This window comes from Branchiostoma floridae, chromosome 4, assembly GCF_000003815.2.
Source record: "Branchiostoma floridae strain S238N-H82 chromosome 4, Bfl_VNyyK, whole genome shotgun sequence".
Classification (NCBI taxonomy): Eukaryota; Metazoa; Chordata; class Leptocardii; order Amphioxiformes; family Branchiostomatidae; genus Branchiostoma; species Branchiostoma floridae.
Window position 1 is genome coordinate 28,596,953 of NC_049982.1, and position 27,447 is coordinate 28,624,399.

The 27,447-nt window shown below is 39.3% G+C and overlaps 1 protein-coding gene across 2 annotated transcripts; it reads left to right on the forward strand.

Annotated features, from left to right (window-relative positions):
• The first annotated feature begins 2,512 nt into the window (after window positions 1-2,512).
• Window positions 2,513-26,836, forward strand: LOC118413884 (fibronectin type 3 and ankyrin repeat domains protein 1-like). Of its 2 annotated transcripts, XM_035817485.1 has the most exons (12): window positions 2,513-2,682; window positions 10,518-10,695; window positions 13,582-13,706; window positions 15,844-15,925; window positions 16,392-16,454; window positions 17,133-17,207; window positions 19,161-19,226; window positions 19,926-20,091; window positions 22,460-22,603; window positions 23,256-23,333; window positions 24,038-24,082; window positions 24,446-26,836. In XM_035817485.1, exons 1-12 carry the CDS (start codon window positions 2,676-2,678, stop codon window positions 24,542-24,544), a joined length of 1,128 nt encoding a protein of 375 aa, XP_035673378.1. In that variant the 5' UTR covers window positions 2,513-2,675; the 3' UTR covers window positions 24,545-26,836. The 2 variants fall into 2 exon arrangements, with proteins under 2 accessions (XP_035673378.1, XP_035673379.1); XM_035817486.1 differs by lacking the exon at window positions 16,392-16,454.
• Window positions 26,837-27,447: the final 611 nt, after the last annotated feature.

Below are 27,447 nucleotides of genomic sequence, written 5' to 3' on the forward strand. Positions count from 1 at the left end.
TGACGCAAGTGCAGTGAGAGTGCACCTTAAGTAGAGTAGAGTAGAGTAGAGTGGAGTAGAGTAGAGTAGAGTAAAGTAGACTTAAGTCTGCAAGGCCAAGCAGACGTGTTAGCTGGATGGAAAAAAAAAAGAATTTAGATAAACAAGTTGCCATGGGATTCTTGTCAGTCTTTTGTAGTCTTTCCAACCAGTTCACCCCTAGGCTAATAATAAACTCCGACTAGGCTTTTATTCCTAACTTGGCCAAAGTCCCACTATCACTATTCGACCAAGTCTGGTAGAGACTCTTTGAGACTATCACGATGATCATGGTATGAACTTGAATACTTGACTGTATTTGGAAATTCAAGTCGCTTATAAGACAAAATCTATGATCAGTTAAATGCAACGATGTAGAATCTGTAGTTAAAATTGTCTTGCAAACGTATTTCGTAAGGCCATGTTGATTTGATTATATGGATGACATCCTCCGGGAACTCCAAAACTGATGCGAGCGAGCGAATAAAAAAAAAGTTTGGCCAAAAAAAAAAGTTGCCTTCAGTATGAAATCAAAGTGGCCAGGAAGGTTGAACATAGGACTAAACACACATAGTACGGTATACCAACAGTTAGGTGTAGGGACCAGTACATCATACGGGTGCAAAACATTTCTTCTTCTTGGACCAATCCGAAAAAAACAGACCTGAAAAAAAAACAGAGGAACAGGTTTCGCCAATTACAAAATGGACACACTATGTCGGCAGCCATTTGGGGTCTAACCGGGGGGGCAAGAAGTCAACAAGAGCGAAGTCAAGTAGAGTTTATAGTCAGTTGCACCAAGTTTCTACAGTCAAAGGTACAGAGACAGTTAGCCTTTATTATATGGGGATGGGATTTTGAAATGCAGTGGGAGTCCAATAATCCACCAAACAGATTCCTTTGTAGCAAAATTGACCAATTACCATTGTTTTGAGTATTGCCAGTTCTCAAGTTTCCACAGACAATCAGGTCCAGGTTCATGTCCAGACCTGGAAAGGATCGTCTGGACCTGAATTTTCTGTACTGGTACCTCCCCCAACCAACAATAGATTTTTTTTCTTTCTGTCCTTTCACATCTTATTCTTTGACTTTAGATTCATTTTGGCATTCTATGGCATTAGTTATCTGTTTGCTGATACTTTTTTTTTTCAATCTATGGAATATTTGTGCTCATTTTACAGCTGCTTTGCACAATTTATTGTGTGGTCTAAAACTTTTTTTTTTTTTGGAAATGGCCGAAAATTGGTGCGAGCGCGGATGTCATCCATATAATCAAATCAACGTGGCCTAAGTATTAAATGTGGTGGTGAAACTCCACACAGCATTGCCTGGGAACGTGAGACTCAGGGCGCCCCCTATCAGTAGCAAACGGCATAGCAACAGAGTTGACTTGTGAAGTCCCTGAAAAACTTGGCTCCACTATGCTGGCAATGTACAATGCCCTTTACATGTATCATTTCACCACACTGATTAACTGTTTATATATATAGATAGGGACTAGAAAATTTCTCAACTTGACAACACTCCTCTTTGAGTCAATTTTTATCTGTGAGGAATGCAGTTTTGTGCAAGATCTACAAATGACATTTTATGAACTGTAACATTTCCATTAACTGTCCAAAGTGATCACTACAGTCTTATCGACGTAATTTTGATAAAGACAGCATTTACTATGCCTATGTTTTAGGTATGTTTTAAGACTGTATTTATCAACATCTATATAGTAAGTACGTAATATAAAAACTGAGTGAGATTCACTCAGCCAGCGCGTCATTAGACGGTACTGTAGCGACCTCTATCGGTATTGAAAGACATCCCAGCCAGATATTGGTAGATGATTAGCACATGCATACATGATAAAAGCATCGTCTGGCTAGCGATATACATACACCAGGCGTTTTCCTTCAACATAAAAGCAATTTTCTGTGTCATTCTTAACTTACAGTCGCCGAATGTCCTTATGCAAAAACCAGCACACCAAAACCTACGGGACAGCTCACCTGCTACCTTACATGTAACGTTACTGCATTACTATCTTATTCCGCTAGGAAGCGCCATTTCACCGTCATGAATTTTGATAATGATACCTACTAGTATGTGTGATGTATGATGTATCTGTCGTTGTCGGTGACAAGCGCGCCGCGCAAGTCAAGTTTGGGGCTTCTTTGATGGAAGTTTTGCCGAAATATTGATGAAATCTAAGGCGAATTTGGGGTAAAAACGTGTTATTTACGTAACAGATGTCATTTTTAGCAATGTGGAAGAAAATAAATTCTAAAAAAATCAAAATTTTGCCTAGATACAAAACCAATTTTTCGCTTATTCCCTTGTGTAAATTCAATATAAACGTCATATAAAAGTCCTGATCATTGTGTCACAATGGCGGCTTTTATTAAAATATCCACTCCTTATTTGTCACAATGGTACATACTGGTCTAAAACTTCCACCCCTATTTTATCACAATGGGATTTACCGAAATCCGGCGCTCTGATTGGTCGAGAGTTGGCGGCCATAATGAAGGGGAGTATTTTGCATACCTGGTGGTAGGAGACAGGTAAACAGTCAGGTGTGCCGGACTCTTAAGGGCTTTCTCTTAAGACCTACAGCGAAGACGGCCCGCAAGAGCCACAAGGAAAGTTCATAGACGTCGCCAACGATGTCTGGTGAGTGTGGTAGCCATGTTTTGTCGTTGTAGTCTTGGTGTACTGAATTTTGAGGTTTTGGTCGACGTTGTTGTTAGGGGGGAGGGGGGCGGTGTCGTCATTTAACAATGTACTTATTGATAAATGCGTGAGGGGGAAAATATGGTCCGTGGAAAGAAATAAACCATAAAAAGAGCAACTACAGCCAGTCTGTGCCCCCGAAACGTGGCCTCTGTTTCAAACGTTTGAACCGTTGCAGAAGGCACATTTTGTTTGGCTACATTCCAAAAATAATATTTTGTTGATAACTTAACCGTTACGTTATAAATTTTCTGGACAATAAGTCTAGATGCATAATGCAAAAGTTACCTAACTGGATAGATTTTGGTGAACGGTCTGATATGTTGATAACATCTGCTTGTAATATTGATCTGTTCTTGCTTTTATTTCTAGTGGCCATTTTTATTTCCAAGATTATGTAACGTTAAATTCAATAACGCCAGGTTTTTGAATGGTCATTCTTTTTCCTCTATATCATCTCTTGTGTGGGATTGAATGGTGAGTGACTAGAAAACTCAAAGCGGACACAAGATCACGAGATTATGGGTTCAATTCCTGGCATTTCTGTGTCTAAGACGTTGTGTCCTTCGGAAGGGCACCTAACAAGACAATCCTCATGCCACCCAAGGTAAGTTGTCAAAATGGGTACCTGACTTCATTTGGGGAGGTTAAAGCAGGTTTTTAGCCAGGCATGCGTCAACGCGTCATCTGGACGCACTTTTCTTAGAATAACAAGAAGTTTGATGCCCCTGGACGCCCTTACACTGGGGAGAAAATCAAAAATGAAATTCTGATTGACCAGGGATGCTACCAGGTCATCTGTGGTCACAGTCTTCTACTGTGACCTCTGGAACAGTATTTTTGCCTCTTGGGATACCTAAGAATGCACTTTTTTTAAACTTTAAATCATCAAAAACACTGCACCATGGAAGGTGGATGCCCCCAGACCCCCCTACAATAGTCACTTACCGTGACTCACCAACAAGTTTGGACTCCCTATTATAAAATCCTAGTTAAAGGCCTGGTTAAAGGCTGTGGAAGGAGAGGGATGAGCTCTACCTTCCAATACCGTACCCTAGCCACAGTGGATAACAACTCACTGTCCCTACAGCAAAAAAAAAAAAAAAAAAAAAACACCATGGGACTTCGAAATATACCATTACCCTTTAGGCTTTACCTATTCTAACATCACAAACTACATTATTGCTGCTCTGAGCTTTTGCTATTGTGGTTTGCACATTTAGTTTATGATATGGCGGATTCGGCATGGGATATTGCTTCTTTCTGTTCTACCCACTATTTGCCCCTCTTGTTGTTTCATTACAAAGGTACAATGGTATGATCGGCTTAATGACGAACACTTACCTGAGGCTATTAGTATGAACTTCTGGAGTCTTGCATGTATTTAGGGATAAACAGCTGAACTAAAGTCATCTTTTGTTTCCCAACACCATGCAGACACCCATTGACATGTTTGCAAAACTTCCCAAATTTCTCAAACAGAATGACTCGTGATGTTTGTTGTGTGTTTGCGCAGCTCAGTACTAGTGTTGTGTGACTGTTGTCTGAGTCCTGAGATATATGAGGAAAAAAAAGAAAGAAAATAGCCCCTAGCAATATGAAATCAAAGAGTTGGGACTTTGGAAGTTGTAGCGATAGGCTGTTTTATATAGCAAAATGTTTTCAGGCTTTTTTGAAAAAGAAATGAACTTCTCAAAAGTATCAAACTAATATGTAGACATCTTTTGTCTCTTCTTCTTCTTTAAGTGTTTAAGTGGCCACCATGATCTTGCTGATGTTTCTGCCACACTTAACAGAGGTGATGGTACAGAAGGTTGTCTGTTGTAGCTTGATGTAATGGTCTGTCTTGGGGGTCTTATAGTTATACACTTGGTCTTTGTCCGTTCAGCATTAAATGTAGATATACCACCCACTATTACTAGTAATGTTATGCATCAGAACAGCTATTTAAAATTGGGTAGAACTTGGAAATGGTCAGATGATTCAGACAGCGTCATCTGTCTTTCGTCAGTTATTGGACCAGAAACTGAAGTTACCAGGTTTGAATCCAAAGTTCTGAATTGATATGTTTATGAGGTGAAGCCAAATACTATATCTGAAACGTCTGACCGTTACCAAATTTCTCTTATTACATGGATGTGTAAACTTCATCGATGCCTGGTATTGCATACCACTATCATTTCCTGTACTGATTACAATTTACAGTATGTAGTCTTACTACTAGAAAGCTCAAACTGGTTTATTTACCCTTCCCATGCCAATAACCCCCTTGGACAGGTAATCGGTATTATAGCAAAGATATCTAATAACCCTACAGCATATATATAGTTGTGACATATCTAGGGCAATCTGTGTCGAAACGCAAATATTAATACGTGACTCCAGGCTGTGTAAATTTGCTGCATATCATTAGGGTTAGCTGTCAGAGTCCTTATCTAGTTCTTAGTCTCTGATTTTATTAAAGAATATAGGATATAGGAGAATTCTTTTTACAATTCTATTAAAGATTTCAGAAGAAAGAAAAAATATCTGCAGCTTAGCAAGGCTTGCCAATTTACTTATAGTGATATAAATGTCCTGTTAGATATTTTGTGTTTGTGGTTGGAGAGTACAACCTTGTCAATGTACGAAGGGTGGCAAGTTTGGTGGTCTTGTGTGTTTAGTCAATTGTTGTTATAATAACTGTGAGATCGCCTGGCACAATCGGTTGCGCATTGGACTTAGGTGCCGAGCTCGAGAGGTCCCGAGTTTGAATCCTGCTGTGTCGCCAATCTTGTGCCCTTGGGAATGCAAGTTACACGACTTTCCTTACTTCGCTCAGGTAAAAATGAGTACCTAGCTTCGGCTAAGGACGTCCCCCGGATAGGACGTTAAATGGAGGTCCCGTGTTTGGGGAGAGTCACACCTCACACAAAGTAAAGAACCTCAAATGTCGAGATATTGAGTAGTTAATTGTATGCAGCGGTCAGCGTTTACTTTTCAGCTGTTCCAACTTTGCGGCTGCGAAAACAGCAATTACTACCAGTTCTTTGAGGTGACTTTGAAGCCTCAAAGTCATATAGACATATCAATCAATCATTGCAAATTGTTTAAAGGCACCCCTGTCTACCTGTGCAATTGCGCCTTTTTGCAAGGACGCATTGTAACGTTTTGTTTTGGTAATCCGTTAAATCTATAGTGTTTTTGCATGGCATGCTGAAATGGCAACAACAAGAGTTGAACCTGACAAGAATATGGTTAAATTTAATGGTAGACGGTTCTTTGCCTACTCGTTTAAAGGTAGCCCTGTGTGTCTTTACCTTTTTGCAAGGATGTACTGTATTCTAATATTTGTTTTGTTTTTAGTAATCCGTTAAATCTACAGTGTTTTTGCATGGTACGCTGAAATGGCAACAATAGAGTTGAACCTGACAAGAATATGGTTAAACTTAAAGGGAGACGGTTCTTTGCCTAATCGTTTAAAGGTAGCCCTGTCTGTCTTTTCCTTTTTGCAAGGATGTACTGTATTCTAATATTTGTTTTGTTTTTAGTAATCCGTTAAATCTACAGTGTTTTTGCATGGTACGCTGAAATGGCAACAAGAGTTGAACCTGACAAGAATATGGTTAAACTTGAAGGGAGACGGTTCTTTGCTTCTGTGGGTCGGAGTCTTTGAGGTACAGGCATGCAGAACAAAGTAAAAAGTTGGCACAATGTCTAGTACGTGCCGAGGGAGCCCTTAAGGGGGTACAGAAGGCCTTAAGTGTTTCGTATCTTTGTAAGGGACAAGGGTGCGTCTGTAAGTGTGTGGTTCCGCAAGACTCAGAAGACTAAGAAAAAGAACAGAATGAAAACAAATTGAGGGCTAGTAGGAAAGTTTGTATCTGGCTAATATATTTTTGCTCCTTGAAACTATACTACCAAGCAAAATATGAAATCTAGCAATACGTGCATTTGGTATGTACTTAATCTAAAAATTTTGGTTCTGAAAAAAAATGGTTGTACAATTTGTACTTTTAATGCCTATTTTCTGAGCTTCAATGTGAAATTCAATAGCTAACTCTTATTATTTTTTTGACACTTGAAGAACAAGAAAGTGATACAAATATATAGAGTTCATAGTACATTTACTGCAGTCAGGGTGGTATGTACCAGAATGCTATATTTTCTCATATAAAAATAATATTATGGGCAATAAAACATGATATAACATCATCCATATGATAAAAAAAATCATATTTAAAATTCTTTCTTTCTTTCCAGCTGTCAATATTCAGTGCAATAATACATCTTTCTTGATTTATCAATGAAAAAAAAAAAAACAATATTAAAATTCAAAATGCCAATTGAGCCAGAAGGAAACCTTAAGATTTAAGGGCACATACATGTGTGTAGAACACCTTTTCGGTGCCCCACGTATAAACTACCACAGGTGTTTAGAGAAAAACTTGGATGTCGTGCATTTAACCATGTAACAGCTGGGTGTCGGAGGGCGACATTCCTCGCGGCTCGGTATCCAAGAAACGCTGGCGGAAAAATCCGCGCCGACGGCGACTTCCCTAATGTGTTGATCCAAGCGTAAGATTGGTCTGTACATTACAAAGCCTTATTCTCTGACCTGAGACAACTTCCATCTGGCTTGGGCCACGTTGATTTGATTATATGGATGACATCCTCTGGGAACCTAAAAACTGATTCAAGCGTGATAATAAAAAAAAAAGTTTATATAATTTGCCAAACTCTGTGTGTTCTACATGATGATATTATAGTCATTTATTTGTTCAACCTTCCTGACCACTTACTAAAGTAATTTTCATAATGAATTTTTCTGCACACTTGCGTCAGTTTTGGGGTTCCCAGAGGATGTCATCCATGTTACAATCAAATCAGCTTGGCCTAAAGGTATAATTCATGGGAAAATATTTTGTGATTAAAGCAACAGTTACTGTAGTCTCACAGATTTCTTCTCGTCAGACCAAAAATACTTCTCTGTAGAACCTTAAGTTTGTGTTTTAATGTCACTGTCAGTCTGTAGCAGTGTTCTAGCCAGCCTGAATTCTTTTGGTCTCATTGATGAGTTTCTTCTTCCCATAGACTTCTATGTTATAATTCGTGGTTTAAATGGGCGCGTTCATAATGAAGCTACGTGAAATTTCAGCAGATTTTTCATTCTATGTCGAGCACATTTACCCTAAATCGTGGGAAGAAATTGCCAATGTAAACTATACGTAGGAACTTTTTTTATAGCAATTACAAACTACAATTAGTCAATCCCCACAAAAGGCATTTTTTCGCTGCTATTGTACAACCGCACCACTCAGAACCCACGACTGTGTACCTCCGACCTAGCGCGCGGCTGCAAAACTTTACCTGCTAATTTCTTCAGTTACAAATAAGCTTTCACCAATCTAACTTTTGAGATCAGTTCCGCTGGCTAAAAGGGAATTTCTCACCGCTAAAAACATGCGTCCGTGCAGCCGTTCATTTTTGGCTCGGATCTCTTTTAGGGTCCCCACTCGCGGAGTAATACATCAATGAGACCTTTTCCGTCTTCTGGATTTTGAATGTAAATCCTGTCAAAGGTGCGACAATCAGCTAGGGTCTGGGGCATGCTCCATCGGGAAAATTTTGAAACCTTGACCCGTTGAAATATTTTTTTAATTTTGAGGGGTAAACTTTGCCGGTATTCAGCACAATACACGTACATGATGTAGATCACCATTATTTCCACTAACTAAAGTGAATTACCGGTTTGGTGATACTATTTGTTATATCCAATACATTACACCAAAGGTATCTTCTGACTGTATTTAGCAGTATTCAGTCCTACGTTAACAGGATTAGGACGCATTATGGAATTTCACATCTCGTTGCTTGCAATAACAAATTGTCAGTTCAGTCAAGAATGGGGTACTGTAAACTTTGAAATTTTTGTTGTTGTTGATATTCGTGGTTTTTGTAGTGACTGTGAACATTAAAACAACTGCAGAAATACATCTTGCCTATCCTCTTTTTTCAACTGGAAACTGAGAACCACTGTGAACACATTTTCGCCCTGCCACGAAGTTAAACCCTTGCAAGCTTAAAAGCATTTACTGTACTGTAAACTTTGAAATGTCTGCAGTGGTTTTATAGTGTATTTCCAACTTTTTAGTTACCGTACTATGGAAATTTTACTACTAATTACTTTAAAACACTGCCAAAACCTTCTTTGATTTTCTGAATTTTGGTATGTGGGTAATTATTGAGATCCCAAAGAGATACAGCCATTTTTTGTCCCCTAGCAGTGTATTTATGTACTGCGGCACCACAGACCAACACCCCTTCTTGACAATAGTGTGGTCTAGTCCTAAGATGGCTGTCTGCCTGGCAGCAGGGTCAATGACCCCAATTTGGGACACCTTGGATGAGCTTTAACTGTTTTTGCACATTTTAAAGCTATTCATGACTTTCTGGCATTGAAGAATTCACAAAAATTCAAAATATACTGTGCATTCGATTTCTTCCTTGGATTCTATTCTTGTAACGTAAGGTGTAATATAAGCAAAATATGTTATTACGATACAAATGTAGTCGCATGGTAACAAATCCTCTTGCAAAGTAGTGTAAAAGTTAAAGTGCGTCATGGAGGTTTTGTAAAGGACACAATATAGCCATATTCTAAAGGACGAGGTTGTTTGTTAGATTTTCGTCTCAGACGTTTAAGACCTTAATGAAGATCTCTTATACAGTATGGGTCTTGAGTGCTTTGGGGTAGAGATTTGGGACCTTACGCCCACTCAAAGTGGTCCAGCACTCTTGAACATTTAAAAGCACTTTACAAAGGTCCTTACATGTTAAAATGACAGGAAACGACATTTGGCCAAACACAACTAGATTAATACTGTTTTCATGGCAAAGGGCACGTAGGCAGTGTTACAGTAACAGTTGTTGCAAAATTAGGTTATAGAATACCAGTAAAGAAAAGGCCAGTGAATTAGGCTTAAGTGTACATGTACCTTTGCCTTCCCATCAAATTCCAGGTGTGAAAGTTTCCACTTTTGTTACCTTCATTAAAAATGGTATTGTTTTGAATTTGCCTGTATGTTCATCTGTCTGTGTCTCTAGATATTTGGGTTCTTGACTTACTTACTTGACTTACAAATGTATGTCGGGTGTCGCTCCTCCCCTGCCTCCCGAACCACTGTAGCAGCCCAGAAGACTTTGACGAGCATCGCTTGCCCCAAGGGTTATTTGGGTTCAGAATAACTTAAAAATGGCAGGGTGAATTGTGTTCAAAAGCCTATGGCTAGTTGGGCAGCCCTAGCTGTTTGTAAACAGCTGAATAGATAAATGAATTTATTTGGTGTGTAGTAAGTTGTCTTGTCCTATGAATATGATTATATTTTGGGCCCCCTTGGGGCTTTCCTTGGTACTGCAAGAGAACATCAGGTTTTTCTGTTTTGTATTCTTGACACACTATCATGGTACATGTACAAATGTACTTACTTTTGTGGATACTATAGTACTCTAGTAGATAGTTCTTTAGGTGACATAGGTTTGTGCCACCTAGCATGAAATATGAGTACTGCAGGGGTGTTTTTGTCGAGATCTTTTCTTCTTTTCTATCCCCAGCCCAACCTCATCCTCCCATTGTGCCACCTAGCATGAAATATTGGTACTGTAGGTGTATTTTTGTGATAATCTTTTCTTCATTTCCAGCCAAACCCGACCTGACCTACCCATCCTGCCACCTAGCATTAAAGTTTGTAACTGCAGGGGCATTTTTGTTAAATTTTTTTTCTCTTCTTTTCCAGCGCCAGCCCGACCTGACCCACCCGTGGTGGGGAAGGTGACCCACCACAGTATCGAGCTGTACTGGGACCACGCACAGGCGTGGGCCGACGGGGGTGCGGGGGATACCGGCGGCGCGGGGAGGGTTCACTTCTGCCTACAAGAGGAGGACAAGAACAGGGGATTCGCCACAATCTATGTGTGAGTGTTATAGAGAGAAGCTCCAGTCTCTCACTGGCTAATGTGTGGTATTAGCAAAAATGAACATCTGTACATGTACCATAGTATTATGTTATTTGAAATTTCATCCGTGTATTTCTTTTGGAAGAATCTTCAGCAATAAAAATTTGCACTATGATTAGTACCAACACAGATGAGCTTTCATGATAAAATGGTCATGTTGACATTTCAGAAAGTTACACACTGAGTGATGCTTCTGATCGCCGTGCAGATTTACCACTTTTCTAAGTACACAATGTACATCTGGGCACTTAACCTGTATTCCTGTTATTACTGTACCCAAAGCAAGCATGGACGTCAAACGCTTTTCAAACATTGTCAAAGACCAGTTTATGTACATGTATCTCCCATAGGCATATGTGACAACAATGTTGGAACTAAATGCCCAGGGTATGTAACATTGTGCAAACATTGTCAAAGACCTTTTCATGTATCTTCTATAGCCATATGTGCCTACAATATTGTAACTATATGCCTGGTATGTATGTCAAATGGTTTACAAACATCGTAAAAGACCTTTGCATGCGCATGTATCTCCTATAGGCAAATGTGCCAACCATGTTGTTGCTTAATGCCCCATTTGTGTATCAAGCTTTTTGCAAAGCTCTAAAAGCCCTATTATTGAAAGAGAAACATATGCCAAACCATTGTTGAGAGGCTGGCATTTTCCTCAGCTATGTTTATATCCCTTGAGGGTTAAGGTTTTTAGATTATTAAGGTCACTCTTATGCAATTACTGTAAATGCGCTTAAGTTTGCAGTGGTTTTATGTTTGCGGTTTTCTTGGTGAAGCAAACTCAAAACTGCTGCAAAAATTTTTCTTCTGTCCTCTGCTTACCGGTACCTCACCCTCTAAAGTCTGTGCGCTACATGTGTGTACTAAACCTTGTACAGTGTTATGCTTTGTTGGGAGCACCTGTTACCGTGAAGATGCACAAATAGTAACAATTTGAAGGCACAATTGAATACAGATCTAATCTTTGAACATTAAATGAATATCTAATCAAGAATTTCAAGCCAAGTCAGAGCCTTGATTTATTTTTTCATTGCCCAGTTACCTACATTGTATTATCAAGTGAAAGTTGATCACGTCAACACTGCTGAAAGTGACTGTATTTTCTGTAGTACCCTTGCCAAGTTGCTAAGTATACTACATGTAGTAGCCTAAGGTAGTTTTCTGATTGGCTATGAGTATCCGTATAGGTGACAGAATTTCTATTACTGAATTATGCGAATATTGACAGCCATTATGAATTCGAAACCACAGCGAACTCTCTCACATTAAATCGCCGCAAACTTAAACACTTTTAGAGTGTGTATTAGACCCCTTGAGTGTAAAACTTGCAGTCTCCCAGTTTCATGCAAATTATGTTCCATTACAGTGTAACAAATTTTCAAGATGGTTTTTATTCTTCGTCGCTTTTAGGATGACCTCTTCATTGCAAAATTAAAACCACTGCAAAAATGTTTTAAAATAGTCTTCTGATGCACATTTTTGCCCTGAAATTAAATCCCTGCAAACTTAAAGGCACTTACAGTACATTTACATTATTTCGTCCCTTGTAAAATCTGTCCCACCAGTTTTAAGTGCTATTCATCAGTGTTATAACAACTCAGCATACACGTGTGCGGATGTACTTCATATCACAGAAGTGTTGTCTTAACGTCCTTGGGACGTCCATTATGATTTATATGGGGGCATTCTGAGCTGTTTGCCTCGCTGTCATCAGCCTTATGGGGTTGTTATATGGGCCCCTGTTTTCTGTGTACAGTCAAGGCAATTAGTAAAAAGCTTTGGATTGTATATTTTTGTGTTGTCAAATGCCACAGTTACATAGAGGTTGTCTTGGAGATACTATTGGTCAAAAGCTGCCAGTACACGTTTTGTATATCATTGGTGTTTGTCAAAATCAATTATTCATTCTTTTCTGTTGCTTGAAGTGCTGTCTTCCAGGTGATATCCATGAAGGAATATATTTGATATTCTTAAAGATGTGATCTTTGATAAGTTTTAAAAGTTTTGCAAAAATAACTGAAACTCCAGTGTTTTCAGTCATTTGTTTTAATCCAAAAATTTGATTTATGTTACATCATGCAATGTCCCTACTTTCATTATGATATACTCTTATGAGGTCAACTACCAGTAGGAATATTATTGAAATGGCATTATGACAATTAATATCATGAATTATAATCACAAATCATGCAAAATTTGTTTTCAATTTTTCAATAAATGCATGAATTAACCTTGATACTGATATGATAGAAAAATGAAATTTCCTCATCTGTTTGTCAAAAACGCAGACATTTTTGCGGTTGTTATACATTCGCAGTTTTCGCGGTGCAATTTTACTGCGAATTTCAAACCACCGCAAACATTTTTCCATGGCAGTAAGAGACTACAGTGCATGATGCTACCGCGAACTGTGACTTCCGCAACCACGGAATTACATCCCCTTGAACTTCAGGGCTCGTAATACTGTTTTCTGCATACCTGCACTGGTGCAGGTAACATTGAAAATTACCTGCACCAGACATATGTTACCTGCACCACTCTGAATCTAGGAAGTATGGATCATATTAAAATTGTTCAGGAACCATTGCTATTTTTTCTTTTATACTTTATAGGTGGTAACAGTAAATGCAGCAAATAACAATCCATACATTATAGGACATTTAATTTATGTATAAAACCCAGTACATGGACCAGTGCAGGTTAGGTGCAGGTAGACATCAGAAATACCTGCACAGCTCCAATTTTACCTGCACTATCATGCATATGCAGGTGGTATTTTGAGCCCTGAACTTAAATGCCCTTACAGTATCTCTTTTCTTGTGTCCTCCACAGAGGCTATGCGAAGACTTACACAATAGAGGGACTGGACCCACTGACCCAGTACAGGTATAGACTACGGGCGGTCAGTGATGACGAGGCAAGTGGCTTCAGTCCAGCTATCACAGTGTCCACTACAAGTAAGTACAGTGTTTAACGCATGCATGTTAGGCCACACCAATTTAATTTGTTGCTTCTCGGATTTTTTTCAGAAAAGTTTGGACCGGCAGGTCGAAAAGGAAAAAAGTCTTAAGATAAGGAGAGTTTGACTGGGCTTACTTAATTAGTACATAAAAAATAAATTTCCTTATCACATTTCATGCAACAAATCAATATTTAGGGTGGTCCCTGATTAGCATTTAAGCCCCAATTTTGAAAAAAATTATAACAGTATGTACCATCCAAAATAATCACAAATAGGCACTGAAATTTAAGGCGGCTTTTAGTTCATTCGTCAGGAGAGGCAGTGAAAATTTGTCAACGGGATTTTTTTTTCAAATTGGGAAAAATAGGACAGCAGAATCCGAGAAGCAACAAATAAAATTGGTGTGGCTTTATGATAAAAAATTTATGATTGGCCCAGCTTTTTTTACTCATCCTCCTACGCACGGTCCCAACGGCTAGCTGACTGCTCAGCCTATTGGGCCCTGCTATCCCAGGCCCTACCCGCAGGTATCATGCTCGTCGCCATATACTTGCCTTCTTGATTATATATATTAATGACCTTACCCTTATATGGGCAGTCAGCCGTTGGGATATTAATGAGCTTACCCTTATATGGGCAGTCAGCCGTTGGGAATCGGGCGTAGGAGGATGGTGCTATGTAAGACGTAACATGATTGGCTGATAGCTTCCCAGCGGCCTTTGCGAGACAGCTTTCGACAACAAAAAGCCCAATACCTGGGGGTAGGGCCTGGGATAGCAGGGCCCAATAGGCTGAGCAGTCAGCTAGCCGTTGGGACCGTGCGTAGGAGGATGTTTTTACTGTACATTGTCCAGTTATCCAATCCTGTATCCTCAAAAATCTTTGTCAAAATGTAAAAATGCAAAATAAGAACAAAGCAAATATTTGACGTACATGCATCCATTCTCTCATTGGTCGAATCCCTAGTTGCCTGGCTTTCATTGGTTGAAACTTGAATTGATAATTGTGATGGACAGTCAGGATTGGTGTATGGTCTCTTGGTGAGGTTTGTAATAGTTTCATGCAAATGAAATTAAAGTAAATAAAATTATATGACATGTACAGTGACAGTTAGTACAATTTGCATTCTTGTTTGGTTGTATTGTTAGAAATTTGTCAGAAATCCTCTATGGAGTATGTTATTCATTGCCACAAACCGTTCATGATAACTTCTGTTGCTGTTTCTTCATATCGTAATGAATGTAAATCTTTTTATACATTTCAAATATCCGCAATCAAATTTTGAACAATGAAATCAAAACAAAAAGTAGATGTTATTTTAAGGCAAACGAAAGACATATTTCATTTGTCTCTGCCACTCTCTGTCACAACATTCCCTCAGAGATGCTTTAGATTAATGAGCTCCCAGGTTGCCCAAGGTCTTTGGGGAAGGGTAGCCATGGAGTCAACCACTCCTAAAGGTCACATTCATTACAAACAATATTAAACCACCCTTATTCACTGTCATAACCACCAACATGGCCTCACAGGAGAAGCATTCCGTGACGTTTTGCGATGAAGAGTATTCCTCTAGCGAGGAGTTTGTCGAAGATAATAATTTAGTCGATAAAAATTACGGAGGCAAAAAGGGCGCTAAGAGTACGGCGGGACTGAAAGGGAGAAGACAGGTGTCGTTTGTCACAGAGCTTCAATGTTTTGATGCTGATTCTGATGATGAAATCTTCTTGGTACCAGGTTTGTAAAAAGAAGGTGTATAGGAATGGTTATTACTTCCTTGAAAGATGGAGTTATTATTTTGGGTATGTCTGTGTTTCTGAATATTCTTTTATAAGCATAACTTAGGAACCATCGGATGGATTGGAACGATATTTGCTATGTGGGTAGGTCTTGGGATTTGGGCTACCAGGCAGCTTTCCTTGCTACTGCAGAAGAACTGTATGTGAGTCAAAGCACACAATACTTGCCAACAGTACTGTAGCATATAATCCTAGATTTGAATCAATTTTTTTTTCACAAATTACCATGTACAAACAATATTTGGTTGATGTTGACAAGGCCAAGGTGAAACCACAGATCTATGCATATGTGTCCTGAATGAATTGTACAAATGGATTTGTTATTGTTCTTTACAGGAGAGCCACTCACATCAGAGCATCTGCACAAAGCTGTCAACAACAACGACGTGCAGGCTGTGGTCCAGATTCTGGAGGCAGGGTAGGTCTAGCTACATGTAACTTTTATACAGAAAAGTGGTTCAAATTCAAACTCCTATTCTTGCTCAAAAGTACTACAGTAACTACAGACACGTTTGATCTTCATGTCAACTTGGGAAAGGAAGTTGTAATAATTATATGTTTTTGCCTTGAAGATATGATTTGGATATGGTAATTATTTTACAGATATTGTTTAACTAGGTGTTTTGCTATGTTAAGTACATGTATAATGTAGACAAATTTTTCCTAGTAATCCAAACCCACCTTTCTTATGAATGTGTTATGATTTATAATTAAATTTCATCCCATACATCTCTAACAGAAATCATAGCAGTCTAGGACATTTTTGCATTAAAGTTGTGGACTATGCAAGTCCAATTATTTCAGACATCATGAATACAGCCACCTTTTTTTCTAAGATTCTGAAGAAATGAAGTCAGTACTAATAGCTTGTTGTTGACCCCCAGAGAAACCACAGAACACATTTCTTCTAACGAGGATGGGGAATCCAAGTGGTGCCGGTTTCGGAGGTAACCTGCTACCCCCATGGCTAGCTGTGTACCGCAAGGCTCCATGCTTGGCCCCCCCCGCTGAACCCCATCTATGTCCTGCCTTAACATGCAGCTTACGTTGTACAACCTCATGCTTTCCTGGTTTCTTCACCATGGTTTGCCTTGGTGTCGTCTTTCAATTGAAATTTACCCCCTTGGCTGTATACCTGTGTACCGCAAGGCCTCATGCTTGGCCCCCCGCTGAACCCCATCCATGTCCTGGCATAACATGCAACAACCTCATGCTCTCCTGTTCTCTTCTCCATGATTTGCATTGGTCCATCAACTATAATCTACCCACTTGGCTGTGTACCTCAAGGCCCCATACTTGGCCCCCCACTGAACCCGTCCTGTGCTTTAACATGCCTCAATCCCATGTTTTCCTGGTCTCCAACCAACGTTTACTTTGGTGATTCTTCAACCTGGGTCTCTGACCAAGGTTTCCATCCATCCAGCTAACCTGAAACCTTTTCTCCTTATTCCCTCAGCTAAACTTCAATCCATGGCCAGCAGCTTTTCCCCAATCCCCTTTCATTCTCAGCAGGCTTGCCACATTCTGTCATACATTTAGATTTGCTACAGTTGTCTGTGTAAGGTTTTCGGGTGAGGGTTGTTTTTTGGTTGAACGGTTTTGACTCTATTTGTTGTTCCTAACAGGGATGTTGGAGTAGACGTTCCTGACAAGTACGGTCTGACAGCTCTGATGAGTGCGTCACAGAGGGGCTTCAGTGGGTAAGACATTCAGAATTCTTTTATTACATTATTATACCTTTGCCTTTATTTGCTTTTAGCTAAGTTTAATGATGGTAAGTTTCTTACCGGAAAAAAGGAGGTACTGTTAATACAGTTAAATAATAATATAATGTTTGTGGTAGTTTTTCCATCACTACTTCGAACTTGAATCTACGGTGAACACTCCATTTTTCCACTACCACAAAAATTCCCACGAATTGAAGTGCTTATTGTAATCAATGATATTTGTTTGCAGATTTGTGTGTGACTGCAGTTCTGCAGTTAGAATTTGATGATGCTAGGCATGTTGGGTATACTAACGGAAAGTTTGGTCAATGGTGACAGAAAGGTAAAAAAAGGTGACATAAAATGAAAGTGGCCTATGTCCTGACCTGTACTTGCGGAAGCACTTGCCAGGCAAACGATTTCTATACCGCACTACTTATTGTCATTCTATAATTTTACATTACCTGAAAATACTGCTGTGATGCTAAAAATTCATGTGCATGATTGGGACATCATAAGCAACCAACATGCAAAAATTCAAACAAATCCATCCAAAGGACCATAGTGAGCTTATAGCAGCAAACACACAGACCCTGCCAAAAACAATACCCCTTTACGAGGTGTCAACCTTCATTCACAGAGGTAAAAATACAGTTCTGTTCCCCCAGAAGTCTTATACCGTACCTAAGTTTTATATGTACCAAAGGTTTAAGTTGTTTGTGTTCGCCCGTCCTTGCCAATTACATTCCCCTTCAGTGAATGTCTAAGACGTAATCCCGTTTCTTTTCTTCTTTACGTTAAAGACTAAACATCTCGCAAAAGAATCCGAGGCATTGTGCTTCCTACAACTGAATTAAAAGACCTCGGTAACTCCTGTGATGATTGCATTATGTCGTTAGAGCGCGTTCCCAGCACAAGGGATAATCCCTTTGTTCTGGTAACTCGTTAATCATTAATGAAGGCTTTACTGGTGTATCGGATTTCTCATTGGTTACTTCTGCATGAAGGAGCGTCAAAAGAGTGGTGACTTTTATGTAGTGCTGTCGCAGAACGTAATGGCACCGGGTGATTAGCGTGGCTTTTAAGGTGTTTGTATTTGTTTGTACTGTATTACGTACTGAATGCCTAACATTTTACCTCTGACGAGTGTACTGTTTTTGGTTTTGTACAATGTCATTCAGGGCTCAAAATGATACCTGCATATGCAGGTTAGTGCAGGTAAAATTGGAGCTGTGCAGGTATTTCTGGTGTCTACCTGCACCTAACCTGCACTGATCTATGTACTGGGTTTTATACATAAATGTCCCATGTCCTATGTAGGTGTCTATGGATTGTTATAAGCTGCATTGACTGTTTATTTCGAGCTCTGTCATTGTACATGCAAGCCAAAGTGGGGCAAGTTTCAGCCCCGCAACATTTAATTTTAGAACTGCAGGAGCGTTTTTGTCCAGACATTGTAAAGAGGATAACTGCAGAAAGGTGTGTTAGCTTCCTCAACCAAACACATCCTTCCTGAAAGTAGTGTGGTATATTCGATGGACGGCTGGTCAGCAAACTGCCAGATAGATGCCCTTTTATGTCATGGCTGTGATGCGAAAACGTTCGATATGGGTGTTCCGGATCGGGCAATAACTTCCGTATCAGACCTATTTGATACGGATACATTACTGTTGCAACACTTTTTGTTCGAGGGCACCAAATTTTTCAACTTCTGGCGCATTTCGCATCAAAACTTTCGGCCCTCTGGCGATCCTTCCCACGGTCGGGCTGGTACCTTGGGTGATACAGAATGCACCGTGTAGTATTCTATATATAGAAGGCAGAGAGCTGGGATTAATTAAGGGAAGAAGGGAAGGGAAGGAACACTGGCTAGAGAGCATTTAATTGTCCTTAACAAAAAGTAAATATTTCAGAGTTATGAGATATTTTATTTCTTGTTTTGTGCAGCATCATCGATGTCCTGATGAAATGCGGAGCCAGTGTTCACGAGAAAAACAGCAGCGGAAAGAACTGGTAAGACCGGAAGCTCAACTTTTGTCAGTTTAACTTTCTCACATCTGAGTAATCCCACATCCACAAGTTTGATCTCAAATGGCTATTACCTAAGCATGTAGGAACAGTGAACCACGGTTTAACGTCAAGTCTGAATTAAGGACTGGGAGCTTGTCCAGTAGCATGCATGCAAATTATTAGCAACAAGTAGTAAGGGTACAAACCATTTTTCCTTGTTGATTTGGAAAAAACGGATCTGAAAAAATCGGTGGACCAGATTTCGGACCGATTAAGAATTGAACAGATAATACCAACAGGTGTCCACATGTTTGGGGCTTACAAGTCCAAGAAAAGAACTAGAGCAACGTAGAGGAGAATTGATAGTCATTTTTACCAAGTTTCTACTGTACAGTCGAAAGTGGTCTACTTAACAGATCTAGAGGCAGTTAGTGTTTTTTCTGAAGTTATAATTTAAAAATGCCAGAGGACGCCAAGTACTCCACCAAATTAAATTGAATCCTTTGACCATTGTTTTGAGTATCACCCATTCACAAGTTTTCACAGAAAATAATGTCCAGGTTCAGGTCCAGACTTTTCAGTACTGGAATTTTCTGTTATAGTACGCACCCATAACAACATTGGGATTTGAACTCCAAAGGTCGCTAAAAAATCACTGATAACACCATGATGATAACGAAACATTTTCTGTCCTGTGATTAGCTTGATGCTGGCCTGTTTTGCCGGACACCTGGATATCGTGAAGCAGCTGCGAGGTTACGGGTGCGACTGGGAGACACGTGACCTGGGCGGCTGTACCGCCATGCACTGGGCGTGTGACGGGGGCCATGGACAGGTGGTGGAGTGGATGATACAAGATGGAGCAGAGGTACTATGAAGTCCTTTATTCATAAAGACTGAGGTACTGTAAAAAAATTTAGGTTCGCAACATAAAATGTAAATATAGAATACAACACGGTGTATGCCGTATCACCCGAGGTCTCAGCCCGAACGCGGGTCGGATAACCTGAAGGCCAAAGGCATATTTATGTCATACCCATCTGAGAAAACACATACATCTATTTGGATTCGAAATACACCATAAGTTGAGAAAATTTGGTGACCACGAACAAACATTGTTACAACAGCAATGTTCCAACGTCCGAATCAGGTATTTGAATTTTCGACTGTGCCACTCTGGCGTGCGCAGTGTATGTTAAAATTATTCGATGGAAGCCTGTGTGATACAACTTCGAAGCCTGTGTTTTACGGCTTTTTATCACCTGGTCCGGAACACCTGTATCAAACGTTATCGCGGCCCAGGTATGACCAAGACATAAAGTAGAATATCAGAATAACCTAATTGCAAGCCTACTAACTTAAAATTAGTAATTTGAACGGAGCAGTTCAGGAATTGGAACAGGGATACTTGCTTTGACATTTTCACACTGTTTCTGACATCCAGGAATTGTGACGCCAAATTTTGCAGACCCAGAAATTGTGACGATGTAGTCACAGAGATCAGCGAGGTTGAGAAAATGCACAAATATAACATGTTCTCATCCCAGCAATTATAATAATCATCTGGTGTATTTTGCCAGCCAGTAGGTACCCCAAGTATGAGTAATGAGGCTGTTTAAAGTGGTCGAGTCACCTCCTCGAGCACGGGACCCCCGTTTTACGTCCCTCCCGGAAGACGATTTCGTGGAAAACTTCGTGAGGCTACAGCAATCCGGACGTCCTTGGTTGGTCCCCCATCCAAGCACTATCCGGACCGCGCGTTGCTTAACTTCCGAGATCGAGGGATCGGGTGTACCAACGCGCCACATATCATAGGAAGTACCAAAAAAACTCTTGAAACAAATTAGGATGTCCTGTTTCAAACACAAACAAAGTATCAAACATATTGTTTTATGATTAATGTGGTTCAAATGTAAAGGATTTTATAACAGTTGTCAATTAATAGTAATAATAGTGCAACAACGGATGGTCACTGATATGTTGATGTGGAAAAAGAATCGACTAAGATCACTTTAGTTAGTAATTACCAATATGTAATATATGAAACAGTCAGAACATCTCAGTGCCATTTGCCAGAACGAAAAGACTGAAGCAGTCTCTCGTGCTCTGTGCCCTCAGACTGTATAACAATTCTGCATAGCACATAGCGTGTACAGTCAAACCTGTATTAGCGGCCACCTTTGCATAACGGCCACCTGTCCATAGTGGCCACTTTTTGTCGGTCCCTTGGATTTGTAATGATTAAGAGATAGGCTTAGCGGCCACCTGTCCAACGCGGCCACGGCCACACGATTTCCGGTCCCGCAGGTACAAAAACACTGCCGATTACGGCCACGCGGACCGCTGATCTATGTTTCGGCACGCGTTCTGCCATATACAGCGGCCGTATCGTCACCCTACGCCGGATTTAAAACCTCTTTAAATTATTTTCAAAACAAAACTTCGTAAACTGGCGCTACCCATACCGGCTGACAAACGAGGTCATATAAGGTCAATAGACGACACCAATATTACGGAGGTAAATTGTGTTAAAGTTACGTTCTAATACACTATGTACTATCGCTTAGGTTAATTCACATCACAAAAATTTCTAAATAAATTGTTACAAAGAGAAAATGATATGAACTTCAGACTATGATGGATTTTATTCTTACATTTATTAAGAGATAAGTCTAAAATGACGTGACTTTTCTTGTGAGTACCACATTAGCATAATGGGCGAATCTGACGTGTGAACGCGAGCGGGAACACACGGACGGCGAAGTATCAAAGGATACAAGACGAAAGATCAAAGAAATATGACGATACCGGTCTCTTCAGACAATATCAACTGTAGGACATTTAAAACTTTTTATAGCTTTTGTTTTCTTAATACATATAGTGTAAAAATCATTGCAGTACATGTACAGTACTGTATTATGTGAATAAAGATCATTGGGTACTAAAACCATGTGTAACTTATTGCTTGTGGTCAATTAATTAGCATATTCTCTATAGTGGCCACCTCTCTATAGTGGCCAATTTTGACCAGTCCCTTGAGTGGCCGCTATAGACAGGTTTGACTGTATGTTTAACGTTTCGACTATGACTGTTTAGTAAAAATATTGTACATATTGTACCCAATTCAGGGAGGCTTGTATAGCTCCCCCTGCCTATGTACTTTTGAGGAATGATAATAAATGCAGACGATCACACATGACGAAGCTTTTCACTGATATCTTTTCCCTGTTGACCAGGTTGATGTGAAGGATTACAAGTCTGGCTGGACCCCGCTGTTCCGAGTGGCAGCACTGAACGGAGACCCACAGATCGCACAGCTTCTCATCAGTGCTGGGGCAGACGTGAACAGGAGAGACAAGGATGGCAAGACACCGCTCATGGTGAGGGGAGGGATAAATTCTATCGTTTGTTTGTTTGTTTGTTTTGCATACCTGGTAAACCACCTGATGGCATATCACAACAGGTTTGTACTGAACAGTACAAGCTGTATATCTCGACAGATTTATTTGATCCACTCGCACATGGAAGGACCCCTACTCTTTTTGATAAGTGTGGTGGGTTCCTTGACGTGCTCATGGTGTGGCCAACACAGGACTTTTACATCTAAAGTACTATCTGAGAAACGGCCCTAACCAAAGCTAAAGTACTACTTATTTTCACCTGAGTTAATGAGGAAATTCATATGATTTAAAAAGTATCTTTCCCATTGCAAGGGCACAAGATCAATGGCACAGTCGTCAACGGATTCGAACCGAGAACCTCTGGGTTATGAATTGAAACTCTGCTGATTGTGTCACACGTCCCCATGTCTTTCAGGATAATGAATTAGTCGTCAAGTCTTATAGTTCAGTTCTAGCATACAGCTTCTTGTATCAGCCAGGGATTGATTAAGTTCATGATGCAAAATTCAAAACGGGTAACCTTTGCTGCCTGTAATGTCAGCCAAACAGATAAGCATTACTAAATAAATAGATCTATCCTTTAATTGATTGGGTTAAATGTCTCAAAAGCTCTCTGTCTTGTACTGCTCAGATTGCAGCCCTGAATGGCCATAAGAAGCTGGTGCAGCTACTGGTGGAGTCAGGGGCGGACTTCAAGGTCAAGAACGAGGTACGGAAAGATTTTGGTTCGGACATGTGACCTAAACCTCTGTACCTGTACCTCTATCTGATGTTAAAGGGGCATTCTATTCCAGAAGGGAGTATTGTTTTGCAATAGATAATGTGTCAATAAATACATAATCAGCCGAATTTCGTGGAATTCAACTTGGGATGAATTACGTGATGTGTGTTTTATAAAACAATAATGACACTCACTAAACCCATGCAGACCCTACCCATGCATTCCCAATACGCATAGACACTTTGTTTATCGTACACATTTTCGGAATAAGTGAGGTACGCTAAGCACACCGAGAAGGCAAATTTTTCATAAGATAGCAAAGAATACAAGAACAAGACGAGATTTCTTAGCGAACGTGAAATGAGTTTTGTAACCTTACCTAAAAGTTTTGCATTGTATTCAGCCATAGGATTAATTCAATTAAAGGGTACTTGGGGAGTTTAGTAGAACATTGAATGCTTTTGAGGCATGTGGAGCAACTGGGTACTGCATACTATTATATGTGAAGTAATAGTATGCAGTTATCACTTCCTAAAATTGATATCTATCGGACAATAACACTCCCGTGTGGAGTGGAATGCCCCTTTAAGTTTAGGTACACATCCCTTGTTTACATTTATCCTCTACAATTTCTACAGCTTTTACTATCATTTTTGAATATCTTTACAACGCTTGTTTCTTACTTGTTACAGTTTGGAAGTCGAGCAGTGGAGATGGCTCATACCTTTGACAGACGGGTAAGATATCTATCTGAACATGTGTCTACATTGCTAAACTTGTTTATTTTGAATGTTGTCATTATTACAATGACATTATTGCATGTTGTTCAAACTGAATTTATAAATGTTATGTTGCTTTTTTAAAACCATTTACTGTAAATATCCTTAAGTTTGCTGGGACTTTATTTTGTGGTAAGGAGAAATTGGAGTGTTTGCGGTAGTTTTGTCCCTGAACTATTGTCACATACTTAACAGTAATGGAAACCCTGGCTTTAAGTTCACAGTGAGCGGTCCCAGCGGAAATTATAAAATAAAACCATGGTGAAAATTTTAAGAATTACAGTACCAACTTGTTTGTTTGTTTCTTTGTTTGTTATACAGCCTGTTGTGAAGTACTTGGAGGAACTCCAGGAGACTGACCAGGAGAAGAGGAAAAATCAGAGGGTCCAGCAGGTCAAGCTGCGGCCAACGTCCCACTAGTGTTGACCAGTCTATACCATGACTGACCAGTTCATGCTACTGAGTAGCCACACAAGTGTTGACCATAATATTAGCTCATTCTGAACAATGGTTACTCTGCATGACTGCCACATGATTGTCACATGACTGTCGCATGATTGTCACATGACTGTCACATGATTATCACATGACTATCACATGATTTTCCCATGACTATCGTGTGACTCTTACTTGATTTTTTTCATCTCATTGTGATTCACTTCAAGTTTTGGAAGGTCGGCAGGCTCTGAGGTTGTGTAGTTTTGTGTTGCGCACATCTCAAACCAGTGAACTGTCTAGGAAAGGCCCAATTTTATCAGTGTACCATCCACTTATAAGTAGAACAAAAGTTTGTGGTCAATATTATGATAGTCTTGACCACTGTTCATTCAGTGTTAATAGGTGGAATAGGTGGAAAGAATAGCTTATTGCACATTCATGTAGGTTCACAGCACAGCGAAAAGAAAGTTTTTCCTTCAAACAGTGGAAGACATTTTAGACTATTCGCTGGTATGATCAGTTTGTTGTAAGAGATTTCAAAACTTACATGCAGTCTAGAATCATATATGGACGAAAGGGTAACTTTAAATTGGGTAACTTTAAATGGGTAACATGTACAGGATGTTTGGTGATAGTTCTAACTTTGGTCGAGGCTAGTTCACAACATATAAATTGTTGGTTTTGTGGTATTTAGTGGCCGGCCGACATCTTCAACCATCTGATCTTTAATTGTACCATATCTAATCTTGAAACATTAATAGTTGTTAGATGTATTTCTCTTTCATGAGTTGAATACAAACTATTGTTTGTATTCCTCATGCATTGTCAATGTACTGTGGTCTTTCTGAAGGAGGCTCTACAATTGTCAGCAATGACGTAAATATAAGATGTCATTAATGCTAACATAGACCATATGTTACATGTAACCTTTGTATCATCAATAAATGATTGTAAAAGTTGTGATTGTGGAAACGTAATGTTTATCAATACTTAAGAATTGATTCTAACAAAGATAGGGTTTGTAATTTGTATTGACTTTGAGATTTTTGCTATATGAACTTCTACTGTTTAAAGCATGTTGATACAATTTTATTAGATTTTGAATGAATTCTATGTGTTTAGAATCCAGGAATAAGGAGGCTCATAGTTCAAACTGCATATGCACAGCAAAATGCATTGTGAGTAACGTCAAAGTTGATGGCCCCTGAAATGTAAACAAAATATCTGGACATGTATCAAGCATGGTCTGCACTTGAACATTTACAAGTTAGGGGTCTTGACCTTTGACATATCACCCACAATGCATTTTGCTGAGCATGAGCAGTTGAAACTGGGACCATCCTTAATCTTACATTCATTTGGTTGATGTTAATTAATTTTGCTGGTTTAATGTGAAATTATGAATAGAAATCTTGCAGCCAGACTGCAATAACAACATATAATATGTAAAATTACATGTTAATATGTGTTTTGCATGTGACGGTCTAGATTACAATTACGATTGGACATTTTGTCATCATGTTTTGACGACTTTCATATTTTCGACACTTGATGATACGTTAAGGTTATCATCTCAATTTAGTATCTCGTTTTAGTACTGTTCCATGTTTATATTTGTGACTAAGCACATTCCCAGAACGTAATGTGCATATAAGGTATATAGCCTGGTATCCGAACCCGTAATATCTATCAAGTTTCTTTGGCCAATCTTGGATCAAAGTAATATGATCTCTCTTTGAACACAACAACATGTTTATGAACATATACGAGATATTGTCTGTGTGTATGACCATAAATACGTTCTGCTGATATGCTTTTGTTGCAAGTTACGCAGCAACATTGTTAGACATTCTATACTCGAAGATACTTGAAAGGAAGAACAAGACGACAAGTTTGAGGTCTTGCACATTTAGACCTAAGATTTTTGTTCACTTTGAATATGTATGTGGACCAAGAAGATATCTAATTTGTAAGATATAATACCAGTCGTATGTCTTAGGACCACTATTGGGTTAGCTAAAAAAAAGTTATGGATCTGCCCTCTGTATTGAGTAAAATGGACTAACCCTTAAGTGAAACTTGTATATATTTTCGACTGTACTATGTTGACATTTTGGGAATAGAGGGGGTGTACATGTGTTGACCGACATGACAAGATTGCGTGGTAGAGTTGTCCGAGATTGGTTTATGACGATATTTGTACGTATGTGATGCTTCGTATTGTACTATATTTGGGACATCTGACGATTTGATTAAAAATATGATTGCACTTTTTCTGAGCTGTTGTGTTCAACATATCTCTTAACCAACGAAGATAACAAGAGTTTTGAATTTTCATTATTCAAATCTAACTCGTTAACACCATGTGCTAATGGTTATGTAAATCTTTGACTAACTTGCCCATGTCACAAGTTTGAAATTACTATAATTTGATTTTGAATGAATTGTGGAAATTAAGATTAATTATGCAAATTAGGCCCTTATTTGCATAATTAGTAAACGTAAACGTAGTACCTTATAGTCGAATAGAAATTTGATGTCTCAGTGTTAAGTACCCCGTTACTTTACCCTTACTTTGAAAATGTACATACAATTAGCCTGGGGATACATGTACATGCTCTTGCAAATGTAACATTACAGTACGTTTTAATACTCTCGAAGCAGAGCTGTGTACCATTCAAAATGACAAAATATACAGCCCGTTAAAAAAAAGACGTACAGCCAAGCCGGAGTCAAAGTACTTGGAGAGTACCAGTCTGAGAGTAGTGTTATTTGGCAACTTCGAAAGTTAAAATGAACCGATTTTGTGGGTTCTGATTACTTCGTCACAAAATTACTGGATGTCTATGAGAGACGAACTCCCACCCCCAAAAGTATCGTTAAAA

Bases quoted from the DNA above. Each gene is read 5' to 3' on its own strand.
- LOC118413884 (XM_035817485.1), top strand. The intron at 13,707-15,843 runs GTAAGTACAGTG...TGTTCTTTACAG, and splicing joins TATCACAGTGTCCACTACAA to GAGAGCCACTCACATCAGAG. The intron at 15,926-16,391 runs GTAGGTCTAGCT...GTTGACCCCCAG, and splicing joins GTCCAGATTCTGGAGGCAGG to AGAAACCACAGAACACATTT.